The 15456-nt window shown below is 37.0% G+C and overlaps 2 protein-coding genes across 3 annotated transcripts; both read right to left on the reverse strand.

Moving 5' to 3' along the window:
* Window positions 1–73: 73 nt before the first annotated feature.
* Window positions 74–7121, reverse strand: btr02 (bloodthirsty-related gene family, member 2). The gene is made up of 7 exons (XM_046834337.1): window positions 7051–7121; window positions 5114–5410; window positions 4922–5011; window positions 3979–4206; window positions 2447–2588; window positions 896–922; window positions 74–815 (listed from the first exon to the last, which is right to left on the reverse strand). Exons 2-7 carry the CDS (start codon window positions 5405–5407, stop codon window positions 271–273), a joined length of 1326 nt encoding a protein of 441 aa, XP_046690293.1. The 5' UTR covers window positions 5408–5410; window positions 7051–7121; the 3' UTR covers window positions 74–270.
* A 3878-nt stretch (window positions 7122–10999) lies between these two features.
* On the reverse strand, window positions 11000–14679 carry LOC124376212 (GTPase IMAP family member 9-like). Of its 2 annotated transcripts, none has more exons than XM_046835195.1 (5): window positions 14663–14679; window positions 14270–14304; window positions 12574–12628; window positions 12418–12483; window positions 11000–12334 (listed from the first exon to the last, which is right to left on the reverse strand). In XM_046835195.1, the coding sequence occupies exons 3-5, from the start codon at window positions 12587–12589 to the stop codon at window positions 11361–11363; spliced, it is 1056 nt and encodes a 351-aa protein (XP_046691151.1). In that variant the 5' UTR covers window positions 12590–12628; window positions 14270–14304; window positions 14663–14679; the 3' UTR covers window positions 11000–11360. The 2 variants fall into 2 exon arrangements, with proteins under 2 accessions (XP_046691151.1, XP_046691150.1); XM_046835194.1 differs by lacking the exon at window positions 14663–14679 and adding an exon at window positions 14594–14650.
* Window positions 14680–15456: the final 777 nt, after the last annotated feature.

The following is a 15456-nucleotide window of genomic DNA, read 5'->3' on the forward strand; positions in this document are numbered from 1 at the left end:
CATAGACAGTTAAATCAAAATCAGTCTTCCGTGCAATCAGAATGGAGACATGCGCAAACAAAAAAGCTTGCAGTTCTGTTCAAACTGTTTCTTTTTTATTTATTTAAAAAAATACCAGTAAAGTAAAATCAAGGTATAAACATATTTGTACACAATATAATGAAATAAATTAATATGGACTGGGTCTTTTATTTTTAGGCAGAACTCAGGTAGAGATGATTAGAGGTTTAGCTGCAATCGTCTAAACAAGAAGAGTCAAAGGAGAATCTTTCAGATGGTGCAGCAGTTACTGGTTATGATGAGCGGTGTAGCGTTCTTGCCCCCATGCAGTCGTCCGGGGTTGAAAATAGCATGAAGTCTTTCAGTAAACATGTCTGTAAATGTGTAGATATGAATCCCGGATTCAGGACAGAAGAAGGACACACGTCCTGCATCATAGTCCAGATAAATGGCCACCTTTCTGGGTTTGGGGGTTAGAGACAGACAGGTTGGTGGCAGCGTGTTGGCCATGTACTGATTTCCATTTCTCAGGCTGAGGGTCCAGAAGCTGTTTGCAGGACTGACTGTAAATTTCCCCTTCCTGTTAACCGAGTGCTTGGCAACACCGAGGTCCCATTCTGTCTTGTCTCCTACTTCCACTTCCCAGTAGTGTCTACCTGAGATAAAAGCTTCCTTAGTAACCACGTTAGTCACACGGTCAAACCTTTTGGGATTTTCAGGGACCTCCTGTTGTTTGTCTGTGTATCGGACCTGCTTCTTGTTGTCCGAGATGGACAGGTGGGCGTGAGCCGTGCGATGGTTCAGTTTGATGTCCACTGTGGGAAAAATACACAATCAGTATCCACCACACACATTTCAATTACGGAAGACGATTATTACAGATACACAAACATACCTGTGTATATCTGCAGTCTCTTCAGCTCTGTGAAATCAAACATAGCACATTCAGTTTAGTTTTAATACACTCTCCAACATTCCTGTTTCTGTTTCTTAATTCCATAGTGTATAAATCCACCTAAAGGTCTATAGATGGTTCAAAGACATGAAATGTTCGTTGTCAAACACTTTGTCGCATGCATGTTCCTTTACTTTCTATGCAACAAACTAGCTAAAAGGCAAAAACACACAGGAATTGGACAGTGAGTGACTGGATAAAAGGTTCTGTGAACAAATGAGTGTCAAATGTGTGTCTCTACAGAAGAAGTCTGTTCTTCTGTAAGACAGAGAACAGGAGAGAAGATGTTAGCAGACTGCCTGACCCACACAGTCAAACAGAGAGGTGGAAGGTTAATGGTTTGGGAGAAGAGAAGGTTGGAGACTTATTCCGCATGAAAAGAAAACTGAACCAACATGGCAACCATTCTATACTTAAACACCATGAAATTCTGTCTGGACAACAATGAGCCGAAGCGTACGTCCGAGCTCTGTAAAAGTTATCAAAAGAGCAGTCATTTCCAGTGTTATCTGTCATGGAGTGGCCTGCCCAGTCACTGCACCTAAATCCTATTAAACTGCTCTGGGGTGAAATGTATCGCAAGGTCAGAAAGAAATCTCCAGCTAGTGAAGAACATCTTCGGCAAGTTTTCCAAGCGGCATGGAAAAGTATTTCAGCTGGATACTTAAAGAACATGCCGACATCAGGATGCCGAGAGTGTGTGAAGCTCTTATTAATGCTAAAGGAGGATTTTTCAATAAAAATTAAGCATCTGGGAATTTATATATTTGTTTGTTGGTTTAATTACCAAGTTTATGTAATGGAAATAAAAAAAACTAACATGCATGTGTGTCTTGAAAATTTTTTTTGACTGGGTGTTTCCAAATGTTTTTTAACAAAAATAATTTTTTTGTATTTGTTTATATTATTTTCCTTGTGTCTTATATTTTATGATTAGTTTTTTGCTCTTTTGTCTGTCATTTGAAAATGCATGTAAACAGTCTTCATCAAAATCCAAATTAGATAATCCAAAATATGTATCAAAACTCAGGGAACAGAAACAAGTTAAGCGATAATATAGTATAGTTGAGTAACATAAATGGTAACCCAAAACAGGTCAAATATCAAAACACAGTCAGAACAATAAGACTGTGTGAACCAGTCTTAGGGGGTAAGTGTGTGTGTGTGTGTGTGTGTGTGTGTGTGTGTGTGTGTGTGTGTGTGTGTGTGTGTGTGTGTGTGTGAGAAACTGTGTTCAGTGTGAAGCTGGGTGAATGAGAGTGCTGTAAATTCTGGGAAATGTGGTCTGTGGTTTCCATGTAAGATGGTCACAGAGTTTGCTGAAAAATAGAGTTGTTCATGTGCTGTGACATGGAAATTCTAACCTTCTTTATTTCTAGCTTCACTCACTATAACCTAACTGTACTAGATTAGATCATGTTTGTGTAAATAATATTTCACCACACACACACACACACACACACACACACACACACACACACACACACACACCTGCTTTAGACAGTTTGTTCTCCTCTGCCCTGACAGTGTTGATGAAATCGCTCACGCCTTTCCTGGTAAATCCCACACATGGCTCTGTCTCTAGAGTGACTTTTGACCAGTCCCTCATCTCTCTGGGTAAATGAATGAAACTCTACAAATAAGAAAACAATTATTTTTTTGTAAGAACTTTAAATATATATATAATATTAAAAGAAAACCAAGAATTTCTGAATGCACAGATCCATTTAAAAATCAAATGAAAAGCCCATAGATATTTCTGAATAGCTGAAAAAGAAATCTAATTAAAAATGAATGAAGCAGTTCAGTTTTTTCAGACACACTTTGTGCTCTGTTTTGGAGGAGGTTACATTCTGGGCCAGAAAAAACATCGCTAATTTCACACTTGCATTATTTCTTTTCGAAAAAAGTGTTGGCAATAGTCATTTATGTGCTTGTACAGAGATAAAAAGTGGCTCATGCGATGTTCAAATTTGTCCTCATTGGTATCGGCTCACTATGTAACCTAGCTTGTAATCTAGATTGATTTTGTTATACTGAGTAATGCAGAATTTAAAAAGCCCGAAAATATATTTGAGATGTTTGTATGACATGAAAAGGTTTTTCTGAAGTAGCTTAGTTATGTTAAAATGATGCAACTATTAGGGATCTGTGAACATTTTCAGTTTCTTAAACACCTCTCAAGGTTTAAAGCCGGTTCTCCAGGCTGTACTAGAAGGTGAATCTGGTCAAGAAACTGATGCAAATGTCATTTTCTACATTTTGGGCTTATTTCTTGTTTCCAGAAGTCAAGGTTTTCTAAAGGACCTTGTCCTGATATTATGAGATCAAATTACATTAAATGTATTTAAGATGTATTACATTAGAACTACAGCACCATCTTCTGCCAGTTAAATGTGTGTACAACTGTTTTAAATGTCTAATCTAATGGACAGGTTTGGGATTTGCACATCACTTTTTTTCACTGCTGCTACACATTTTGGTACAGAATATTAAAAAAAGAATGGAAATTCATTGATTGTACAGCATCTATAATTAATATATAACTTAATGTGCATGTATGTTTATTTAATGTCTTATATTTTATTTTTACTTTATTTATCTTTAATTTTACTTCGAGTAACTACAACCTAACAATTTTCCTGTGGCATTAATAAAGTATTCTGATTCATCACACTATCAATAATAGACAAATTCGGACCTATGGAAGGACTGGGACACAAACCCTTAATATATATATATATATATAAACATTTTATGAATATACTGGACAGTTATTTCTGAAGGATGTGTGTATCATGGTTCATGGAAGTTTATGTTTCTCAGCAACCGAATCAAGGAAACAAGCTGAGAATTGGTCTGCAGCATTTTATCCTAATATCTGATATAAAACAATATAACAATTATCAGCACCTTTTAGACAGTTAACAGGGTTAAATGTAAAGGGTGCTTGGAGCCCGAGATCGCTCTTTGTGCTTATATTAAACCTTATTTGATTATACTGATGATATAATCTAACTTACCTTTCTAAGACACTCCTTGCTATCTAGAAGATGATCTGGAGTTGTCTGTCCACTTTGAAGCTCAGCGATCTCTTTCTCCAGCTCTTTAAGAAGTCGGTCCACTTGTTTCTCAGCTTCTTGCTGTTTCTCCTCAACCTCTGCCACCACGGCTTTGTGGGCCGCCTCCACTGAGCTGAGGAGGGCAGAGAACACCCTGTGACTTTCCTGTACTTCCCGTAGACACGAGCTCTGATCAAGAGGAACATATTGAGAGACAGAAATCTTTAGCATTTTTTGTCTTATAATACCAGTCTCGCTGTATCCATCCAAGTCCATGAAAAGTCTCTTCAGTTTAACTTGGGGCACTAAGCTTCCTGACAGTCCCATTTTCTCTGACGAATCCCTAAATTTCACCACCTGACCATTATGGATTACAGAATAGATCTAGTAAGTGGATAACGTTTCAGCCTGTTAGTAATGTGCATGGTAAATCCCAACCCATTCCACATGAAGTCCCCATTTGCTCTTATAATAACCTCCACTCTTCTGGGAAGATGTTCCACTAGATTTTTGAGATTTGTGATCATTTTAACAAAAGGGTGCCAGTAAAGTCAGATACCGATGTGGGTGAGGTGAGGAGGTCTGGGGTGCAATTTAATGTTTCATTTCATTCCAAAGGTGTCCAATAGAAATAAAGTCAAGGTTCTATAAAAGGCCACTCAAGATCTTCCACTCCAACTCATAAAGCATATCTTCATGGAGCTAGGTTTGTTCACAGGAGCATTGTAATGCTGGAACCATTTTGTGTTTCCTATCTTAAGTAAAATTAAATGCTTCTGCAACCAAATATCTTATACAATTCTGTGCCTCCAACTAACAGTTTTGGGAAACATGTCCCAATACTTCAGGCCATAAAGTGTAATTTTCGGATAATTGGAATTTTCAAGAAAACCGACAGACTCACCTTCAGGAGTTTAAGAGACTGCTTGAGTTTGTCCATTTTCTGCATCCTCTCTTTGATCATCTGCTCCACCTCTATTTCTGTTTTCTCGATCTGCACACACATTTTAAATCAGACAGATAAAACGCATTTGGGTCATTCAGCCAAACTCCAACACCAATTCCCAAAAATGCTCTTCCCCAAAACACTACCTACCATCTCGTTTAAATATCCCGCTACACTGACAGATTTCGATTTCCTGTCAAGCCGTGATTTCCTGTAATGCTCTGTGACTTCGGCCAGTATACGATTCACACTGAGGTGAGGTTTCGAGATAAAGGCCTTGCTGCAGAGAGGGCATTTGCCCGAGCCAGAGCGGCTCCAGTATTTGCGCAGACACACTTTACAGAAGCTGTGACCACACGGTGTAGTGACTGGACTGCTGAAGATGTCCTCACATAGTGAACACAGGAAGTGCTTCTCAGACAGGAGGCTAAAGGTTGAAGCCATTTCCTAAAAAAAAAATATTCATAGTACATCAACCATAGCAGGTCAAGTGTCTCCCCATCAATGTACCCTTTTTCTGCATCAAGTCAGCATATTAAACAGTACGGGAAATGAAGAGAAAAGTAGCTACAATTTCACCCAAAAGACAAACGTGACAGTGATTATCTTTCTTATACCACAGCAATCTACCAAAATTAACTTTTCTCCTATTGTACTTTTTATCCACCCATAATTACATTTAATGCTGAGGAATAGCTGTGAAATAAAAAAAAAGCTCATTTGTCTTTTTTCTCATATGTTCCTTGTCATGCTACCGAGAAACTGCGAAGCATAAAAACTTCTCTGTCCTGGACACTTTGCTTTGTCCCTAAACACTGAACACTGTGAACTTTTCTTTCCAAAGCTGCTAAAAACATTTCTTCAAAGACATTTTCCTACACTGACATTTGAAAACAAGCACAATAATATTGTACTATCCTCTGATTTGAATTTCTACCCCTATCAGAACTGCTGTTCTAGAAAATTCTTCAACACCTTCTGACCTTCTACGTCCACAGCACAGTATGAGGGTTTAGCACTGCATTATGAGGAACTACACCATATCCAGTGACTCTACGATTAGCATTTTGTTATATAACATCCCTGCTGGAAGAATTCGAGGGTTAAGGGCCTTGCTCAAAGTCCAAGCAGGGGAAGCTTGATGAGGCTGGGATTTGATCTCACAGCCTTCTGATTCAAAGTCTAACCTACTGTACCACTTCCCCACATTTGCCAACCATAATTACAACAAATTACTAGTCTTACAAGGTTACAACATTAAAGCCTTTCCTTTATAACCATTAAAAGCAAAGGTTACTGTGAGGATAAGGAAGAAATCAGGCTTTAAATACATTCTAAAATATTAAACTGATAATAAATAAATGTTTGTTTGTTTGTTTGTTTTTTTATGAAGGTCATTGTGTGTATTAGAAATATATATATTTTTCCGCACACTATTATCAGTCTGTAGTCTACAGGCAGGTGAAACAAGGAGGTTTTTGAGTGAAACCCTCCATGCCACAGTTTGGACATAATGTTTACATTCAAAAGCATGCAGCACTTCCTTGTTCTGACACCCAAAACCTCCCTGTATAGCTCAGGATAATAGCGAGAAATATTATAACAAGCCCAGATTTCAAGCCCTACCAAATAGACTGGCAGCAGTAAAAGAAAGTGTTGATTCACTGCACTGAATGGAAGTAAATGCAGTGTTTCATGTTAATGCTTTGTGCTCTAGAGATCCACTGGAGCGTCGAGACAGGTGGCATGCAAGAGAACCGGTTTCACCAGAAACTCACACCATCAGAGAAACAGAGGAACAAATCAGCGTTGAGATATACATTCCACAAATTCTGGGAGCTTTAAAGACGTCAGCAAGTTTTCTGCTTCATTTACAATGGAAAGTATTGGTATTAAATATATAGAGGTCAAATCTCATAAATTCCCCCTTTTATAACAGGAAAACACAACAATTGAAGAGAAAAAAGCTTGTTATATATATTTGAACTTTTGTGTGTGTGTGTGTGTGTGTGTGTGTGTGTGTGTGTGTGTGTGTGTGTGTATGTGTATACATAACGCATAGAAAAAACAGCCTGGTTTAGTCTTACCTGGATGTTTGTGTGTCTGTTTGTGTGTCTCCTTTCTCTGCTTCTCTCACAACTGTTACTCTGCTAGTGAGTTGGAATCCCGTCTATACAGTAGGTGTGTTCATGCCAAGGGGAGGGACACATACTGTACACACACACACACACACACAGACACACACAGGTACAGCCCGTCTCCTGTCATTCTATTTAAATAAACACGAATATAAAAAGTAAATGAGCATACATTGGAATTGGTATTTAAAAATAGCTGGAAATTATTTGAATCTATACAACACAACACAACCAAAATATCATATATAATTATTTTAAGTATTAAATAAACAACAACCCTGACTGGTGAAGAAGTAAGGATTATTTTTGTGTATTTGTGTGTAATTGTTGGTATGGATTTAACTACCTTTAAACTAACATAACTAGGTTAGTAGACGATATAGGATCTACTCTACAATGGCTCTGGGATGAAGTGAGTAAACATTTAAAATAAAATCTTCTGATTGGTCTGACAAAGCAACAAGGTATGGTATTTACAGAGTGACGTACAAAATCACTCGTCTGCACTGTACGACTGCATTTTTTGCAATGACGTAGCAGTTCACACAGAAAGCAAAGGTGACTTATTTACAAACGTGTACAAACCATTAAACATGTAGGTGTGTGAGGGGACAGGCCTTCTCAATAAAGCAAGAAACCTAAGTGTGTTTACATTTTAATATTTTAATCAGAAATATTTTTGGCTGAAGGGAAATAAAAATATATTGGACCATCTTACCAAACCAGAATTGATCCCAGTGACACAATATGTAGGTTGAAGGTATTCATCTGCATACACCTTTAACAAATGCAGGATCATGTCAAGGTTCATTCCCCAGTGGTGGAAGCCATGTACTTAAGTAAAAGTAGAGATACACTAAGTAAAATACTTGTCCAGTGAAAAGTGCTCAATTTAAACCTTTACTTGAGTAGAAGTACAAAAGTAATGTATTTGCCTTCAAATGTACTTAAATGTCCAAAGTACTGTGATTTATTATGACTGTAATGTTTCTATGATCATTTTTGACAAATGTTTTGCTTAATCAAGACTCTAATGTTACTCTTAGAACAAAAATCCATTAATAGAATGAGTCAAATACTGATTGATATCTATTCAAATTAAATATTATTATAAAATAAAAAATAAAAATTAACTACAAATTTTAACTAAAAACAAAACTCACGGTGGCAAGTTCGAGTCAGGAAATAAAAACAGAGCGCGCACTCAACTCTGATTGGGGGTCTGTAGCTTGTTTGACCAGTTACATTTTTATCCAATAAAAAGGAGCGAATGATTTTGCAAAATGTAGTTGAGTAAGTAAAATACTTTTAATAGAAGTGAAAGTTAAAACGTTAAAAATTTGACCAGATGGAAACTCCTAAGTAAAATACAGATGCATGAAAAGTACAGGTTAGATTTACTTCATTTTTGTATATAGAGTTTGCATTTTTATTTATGGGTCATGATCATTTTCATATCGAATTACTAACCTATTTTATGAGCAAGGTGAATTTTTTTAAAGTAACATGGAAGAGTATTTGTCCAGGCCAAGATTAGAAACAGGGGTGACTGTGTGGGTGCCAAACTCTTTCAGCATATACCAGGGAAAGAAACTGTGTGAAATTTTAAATAGGGCAAAGTCTTTTCTAGGAAGAAGTCGGGCAACGTGTAAGCAAAACTTTTCCAAAGCTTGCTGAAGACACAGAGAACTTAAACACAGTACTGTATAGATAGCACTCAGGTGTGGACAATCAGCAATCAGTAGCTACATCTGGTGGACAAAAAAGATCACAGCCCAAAGAAAATTATTATAGGACCCTAACTGGACCCCAAAATCCTGACAGAATTATCTAAATATACAAAGATTATAATTGTTTCTTATAAAAATAAAAGTTTTTATTTAATGTATATTAGTGTTCCCCGACCTTTATTAAACAATGGACCAGGCAATATTTCCACTGACCGGCGCATAACTGAACACAATATATGTGCATATGAAATTACATATTATATGATTTATTAATTACTTTAATTATTGCATATATAATTATAATGTAACTTAACTCATGTAACTCGACTCACAGGTGGAAATGGTCTTTTTTTTTTTTTTTGCCACAGCAGATCTTCCATCTCTGTCATACTGTCCTCTACATTTGCCTCTTTGAAACCAACCACCTGCATGTCTTCCCTCACCACCATAAACCTCCTGCTTTTCCTCCTTCCTGGTGGCTCCATTCTCAGCATTCTTCTACTGATATACCCCATGTCCCTCTTCTCTACATGACCAAACCATCTCAATCTCACCTTGTCTTCTAATGAACTAATTTCTAATGCTGTCCATCCTCATCACTCAGGATGAAAATCGCAGCATCTTCAACTCTGCAGCAGCTAAGCCGTTTTTTTTTGTCAATGCCAAAATGGAAATAAAATAGGACTTTTAGCATTCTTTCTGTGTGACTACCAAATGATCCATGGCCCAGTACTGGTTCACAGCCAGGTGGTTGTGGATCCCTGATGTATATTATAAAAATACTATAAAGCATGAATTTATAGCAAATAAAAAAAACATGCAAACATATTGCTTGATTATTTGCTTTTATTGGACAAATAATGTTTCAATCAAATCTGGCAATCACATTCAGAAACTGTAGAACCCAAAACATCCACGGGCATGATATTTAGTGTGTCACATCCGCATGAGATGTACAGTTGTGTGTGCAAAATACCAAAATATATATGTATTTGGCAGTATTTTGTTATGAGAACAAAATCGAAATGCATTTCATGTCTGATCAAATACATTACTCAAAATACTCAAAATCAAAAATACATTTGGGTTAAAGTGCTTTATTACCCCTCTTAAAGTATTTTCACCCCTCACAAAAAAATTATATATTAATTAAACCATACATCAATACATGTTTTACTGTATATACATCTATTACAACATGTGCAACAATAATAATAAAATGGTTATTCTTGGGCAAGGACACAACTCCAATTTTCAGCACCACAGCATGTTATGTTTCATAATGTTTCTTTCATGTTCGCTGTGCTTGGGTAAAATCGTGGCCGGAAATAAAAATGTAATACTGCACAAGGATATTGCTGAGGATATTAGACCTAAATATCATTAGAACACTAATCAGCACAGGGACTTGGGGTCAGATGAACAAATTTGTAGTCATGCGTGCTTTTAATCATTTTGGGGATTGAAGAAAAAACCAATGAACCTCAAAACCACTGTAGAATAATAAAAAAAGTTGGAGCTTTGAGGCAATTTTGCAACTGTTGGTTCATAAAGATTGATTCTTATAGGTAACAAAAATATTTTATCTCAAAAGCTGGTTGTCTCTGCAAGGAGGAACAGCCTTGTTCAATAAGATGATGAGCCAAACCAAGGAATAGCAGAGAAATGGAATGGCTAATACAAAAGGCAGATGTTTCATGGAAGGTTAAAGTGCTCCTTTCAAAGCTCTAAAAAAGAAAAAAACTTTTTGAATGGAATCCAGGCATTGTTATATAGTCATTAGGTGCAGAAAGTCTAAGGAGCTTCTCATCTCTTTAACTTTAGTTTGCCTTCTTTAATATCGAGTCCCACTTGGACATTCTGTTGATTCCGCTTTCAGATCTTGAGGTCTACAGACCGAGGTGCTGGTGTATCAATAATAAACACAGTTTTCTTCATTCCTTTAGTTAATTTGCACCTGTATAAACCCCTATTCATATCCAACATAACTTCTATATCCCACTTTCTTCACTGTGATTGGCTACTATTTCTACCAAACTATAGGCAGTGGTAGTCCAGTGGTTAAGGCTCTGGGTTACTGATCACAAGGTCAGCGGTTCGAACCCCAGCACAGCCAAGCTACCACTGTTGAGCCCTTGAGCAAGGCACTTAACCCTATCAGCTCCAGGGGCGCCGTACCATGGCTGACCCTGCGCTCTGACCCCAGCTTCCAGATGAGTTGGGATATGCGAAAAAACTAGAAATTTCCCCACTGTGGGACGAATAAAGGTTAAATTATTATTATAAATTATTTCTGGTTGCATGCAGGAGGGTTTGTGTATAGTTCATTTGTGTAACATATACGAGGTATTGAGGTTACAAAACACCAAGAACGCAGTGGGAAACAACTATTTTGTGTTTTAACATCAATTTCTGTAAATCCTGATCCACGTGTTGGCTGTGGACCGTGATTATGAAAAGGACGGCATGTTTAAGGACCATTGTACTTGCCAACGTGTGAACGCCTACAGTTTAAGTACCTATTCGTTGTTAAGTTGTGTCTCTTCTAAAATCTGCCCAAGCATCATTAATAATGTTCCAAACTGCTCCAGCTGCACCACCTAATAAACCACCGAACGCTGCGCCAACCCCTGCTCCTATGGCCATACCTGGAAACCCTAACACCTTCGCTATCACTGCCCCTGCAACCGCTCCTTTTCCTACCGCTGCCATGTAATCGACGAGTCTGAGAGTGACGCCGAGTCTATCTGCGACCTGCACCTCTGCCTTTTCCCTGTTCTCTAATCTGATCTTTTCTTCATAAATTCTCATTTCTTTTTCCAGATCTTCCTTTTCTGCAGAATACTTCTGCTCCAGCTCCTCCCTCATGACCCTGACCTCCCTCTTTCTCTTATCTTGCAGCATTTTCTCTTCTATCCTGATTCGCTTATCAGCATCTTCAAACTCCCGGTTGGTAAAAATCCCATGCTTTTCCACCATCTTGTCTATTTCCTCGAACAGTTTCCTCGTCCCAGTGCCCTCTTTCCTGTTCTTCTTCCCGTCGAAGACCAGATACCTATGACCGCATTTTTTAAGAAGCTCCATCAATTGTTTATTCTTCTTCACCATTTCCTCTAACGGCGAACTCGTCTTTTCTTCATGGTACAAAATGATCATCGAATGGTTCAGGATGTGTTCTCCAAAATACTGCACCACCGGTTTGAAAATGTCGAATACATTCTGTGGCACCTCTGACGCATTCAGCACGAACAGAACGGCGTGCGGCCCCGGACACGAGAAACAAATCGCCTTCTTCAACTCTTTTTTCAGCATGTAGTGTAATATTTCGTGATTGTCCAATTTTGGAGTGTTGACCAGAGTCACATTTCTTTCACACACGTTTCCACAAGTCTTCGAAGTTAATTTATTGTTAGGCTCTGCACCAGTAAAGACTGCTTTCGGCAGGATCGACTCGGTGAGAAAGAACTGCTGATCACCAGAGCTTCCAAACGCCATAATACACACTGGAAAACAGGATGTAGTTTATAATAAACATTGTAATACATGCATGTAGAAACAGATGTAAGCATGTACAAAGATAACTCACTAAGAGGAGGATCATTAATGCTACTCTTGCGCCTCACTGGGACGGACTGCCAATCGGACGGAGTATCTGAGTTCAAATAAAGCGAGAAAGTGTTTTATTTTCTTTTTTTAACCGTATATTATACACTGACATATGAGTCACAGTCAGGTCACTTACCTTCGACTGCTGCCATCTTCTTTCAGTTCATCATTCGCCTGTGTCTGTGACGTGACTGGAAAAAGAGACGTACAACACTTCAGTCTGTCCCTGAGTGTTCTGACAGAGTAATCAAGTGTCAGTGTTTTATTTGTAAGTGTGTGTTACACCGTTTCAGTGCACGATCTGGAGAGCATTAAAACGGTGTAAAGCCTCACAACTAGCTGTGGATTATCACGTTATACCACGGCCACTTCCCAGCATTGGAAATGAATCGATCGGAATGACGCTTTATTATAATTACTTGTCATTTTATCATTATCATTTTATATATAGTTTCTTTAGATCTACATTTCTGCTGCTTGGAATCGTACACAAAAGAAAAAGTACAGCGATACAGTTACATTCATTTAAATACGAGAGAGAGAGAGAGAAAGAGAGAGAGAGAGAGAGAGAGAGAGAGAGAGAGAGAGAGAGAGAGAGAGAGAGAGAGAGAGAGAGAGAGAGAGAGAGAGAGAAGAGAGAGAGAGAGAGAGAGAGAGAGAGAGAGAGAGAGAGAGAGAGAGAGGAGAGAGAGAGAGAGAGAGATTGTGTGAATTATGCGTGTCTGTACTTCGTCTTTAATAATATTATTTAAGCTTTTTTTTCTTACTTTTTTACTTATACAATCATTTTCAATCATACTAAAGTTTGTTTGAATACTTGATTCTGATTGGTTCAAAATCACTGTGCAAAAGTTACATGGACTTTAAATGTAAATGATATGTACAGATGATTATTCATGACTATTGTAGACACTTTAGACATCATATTTACATATAATTAACTTTTTACATACAGTCTTCTAACGGTTCTTCACTAGTTGGAGTTTTCTTTCTGATCTTGTGATCCAGTTCATCCCAGAGTAGATCAATAGGATTTAGGTGCGGTGACTGGGCAGGTCGTTCCATGACAGATAACAGTGCAGTTGACTGTCTGATCTGTAAATAACGCTTACAGAACTCGGACGTGTGTTTCCATTTATCATCTTGTTGTACGGTGAATTGGGTTCCGATGAGCCGCAGTCCAGACGGAACTGCATGGTGCTGGAATGGTTGCCATGTTGGTTCCTTTTACCTCCAACATTCCCTGCTTCAAAACAACCCCAAACTATCAGGTTTCCAACCCATGTGACTGTGTGGGTGAGGCAGTCTGATAACATCTTCTGTCCTGTTCTCTGTCCTACACAAGTTCTTCTGGTGGAGGTAACTATGTCCCATTTGCCCTCATCTGTAGACAGAACCTGGCATTTCTTGTCCACTTCTGGTGTATTTTGAGATTATAAGATTCCAAGATCATGAGGTTTTCAAACTTTTTACAGACACTGTATAGAACACGTGACTTTCTGACGTCTTGAGTACACGTGATCCCAGTTCAGGTAGAATGCACTTAAACTTTAAACTTTTTCAACGTGAGAAATGTAAATGAGGGTATTAACAAAAATAAATAAATAAATAAATAAAATCAAGAATTGCTCATTCTTTCACACATTCCTCTTCATTCCAGTCTCATATGCACAATGCAAATCTGATATATTCATGAGCAGAATATGTAAATGATGTTACTGATATTTCCGCGTGCTAATAAATATAATAAATATACAATTACATTAAATGTGTAAACAGAAAAAGTGCGATGTGCGTGTATATGATGCAGCAGGATCAGGAAGCGTTCTTACCTTGGATTTTCAGGCAAAAGGACCTTATACACAAACTATAATATAGAAAAATAACACAGTCGGTGTATTAACAACATTTTCCTTCACGAATAGAAATAAAAAAGATGTTATATTCAGAAGAAAAAATGCCACTAAGACGCCACTGTGCTGTTAGAAGAGAAACCGAAAGTACTTCATGGGTTGCCAGATTTACATTTTTATTTTTATTTATATGTCTTTATAACTGTATAATGTCTTGTTAAATTGTTAAATTTTGGGTTGTTTAATATTTTTTTTATATATACAAATACAAATAATAACAAAATAAATAAAAGCAAGTCTTACCACTCAAAACCAACAATATATCCAATTGTTTTTGTAAAACAAATATTAAAAAGGTAATGTATGTGTTACCTCTCTCAGCCGCTAGGTGGCAATAATTTGATCTGCTCATTGCCAGTCACTGGCATACCCCGATGTGCAAAGGGAGCTATATTTCCGTTTAGGACAGAACCAATGTGTGCAACCGTTAAATAGTTCCGTGCAACAAATTTTCTCTTAGCACGAGTTTGGATTCTGCTAAAAAAATAATATATGTAACAATACATGACATACAATATATACAACAAACCTTTTTCTTCAGTGTTTTTTCTGTATTTTTATTTGTTTTACTATTGTACAGTAATACTGAAGGCATCCACAATGTACAATATAAAATATATTCTTGGTTATTAAACAATAATTTTGACATAATTCCATACGTGTTTTTTCATAGTTTGGATGTTTTCGGTATTAATGTATAATGTACAAAAATATAATAATAATAATAATAATAATAATAATAATAATAATAATAAACACTGAATAAAAGGGTGTACCCAAACTTTTGACTGGTACTTTTATATACTTTTATATTTTATTTATAAAAACTTGTTGGTTTTGGTACTGTTTATTCGTGCTTTAGTTGGTCCAGAGGTCTAATTACTTACTATAATACTTATTAAAATAATAAATATTGTTTTTTGTTTTTTTTGTTTGTTTGTTTTTTTATAGTGTGTTTTGGATTATTGGAAATATTCAAATATCACACACTTGCAAAAGCACAATAAAAAAGAAGACAAAATGTAGGAAGGCGAATTCTAGTTTTAAATAATAAATACAAAATGTTTTATAAGCTTGGAAGTTTCTAACGTAAATGTAATGAAGGA

Source organism: Silurus meridionalis, chromosome 22 (assembly GCF_014805685.1).
Source record: "Silurus meridionalis isolate SWU-2019-XX chromosome 22, ASM1480568v1, whole genome shotgun sequence".
Classification (NCBI taxonomy): domain Eukaryota; kingdom Metazoa; phylum Chordata; class Actinopteri; order Siluriformes; family Siluridae; genus Silurus; species Silurus meridionalis.

Bases quoted from the DNA above. Each gene is read 5' to 3' on its own strand.
- LOC124376212 (XM_046835195.1), bottom strand. The intron at 12,335-12,417 runs GTGAGTTATCTT...CCTGTTTTCCAG, and splicing joins CATTAATGATCCTCCTCTTA to TGTGTATTATGGCGTTTGGA.
- btr02 (XM_046834337.1), bottom strand. From the start codon at position 5,407: ATGGCTTCAACCTTTAGCCTCCTGTCTGAGAAGCACTTCCTGTGTTCA. The intron at 5,012-5,113 runs GTAGGTAGTGTT...ATGTGTGTGCAG, and splicing joins CGGGATATTTAAACGAGATG to ATCGAGAAAACAGAAATAGA. The intron at 4,207-4,921 runs GTGAGTCTGTCG...CCTCTTGATCAG, and splicing joins AGTCTCTTAAACTCCTGAAG to AGCTCGTGTCTACGGGAAGT.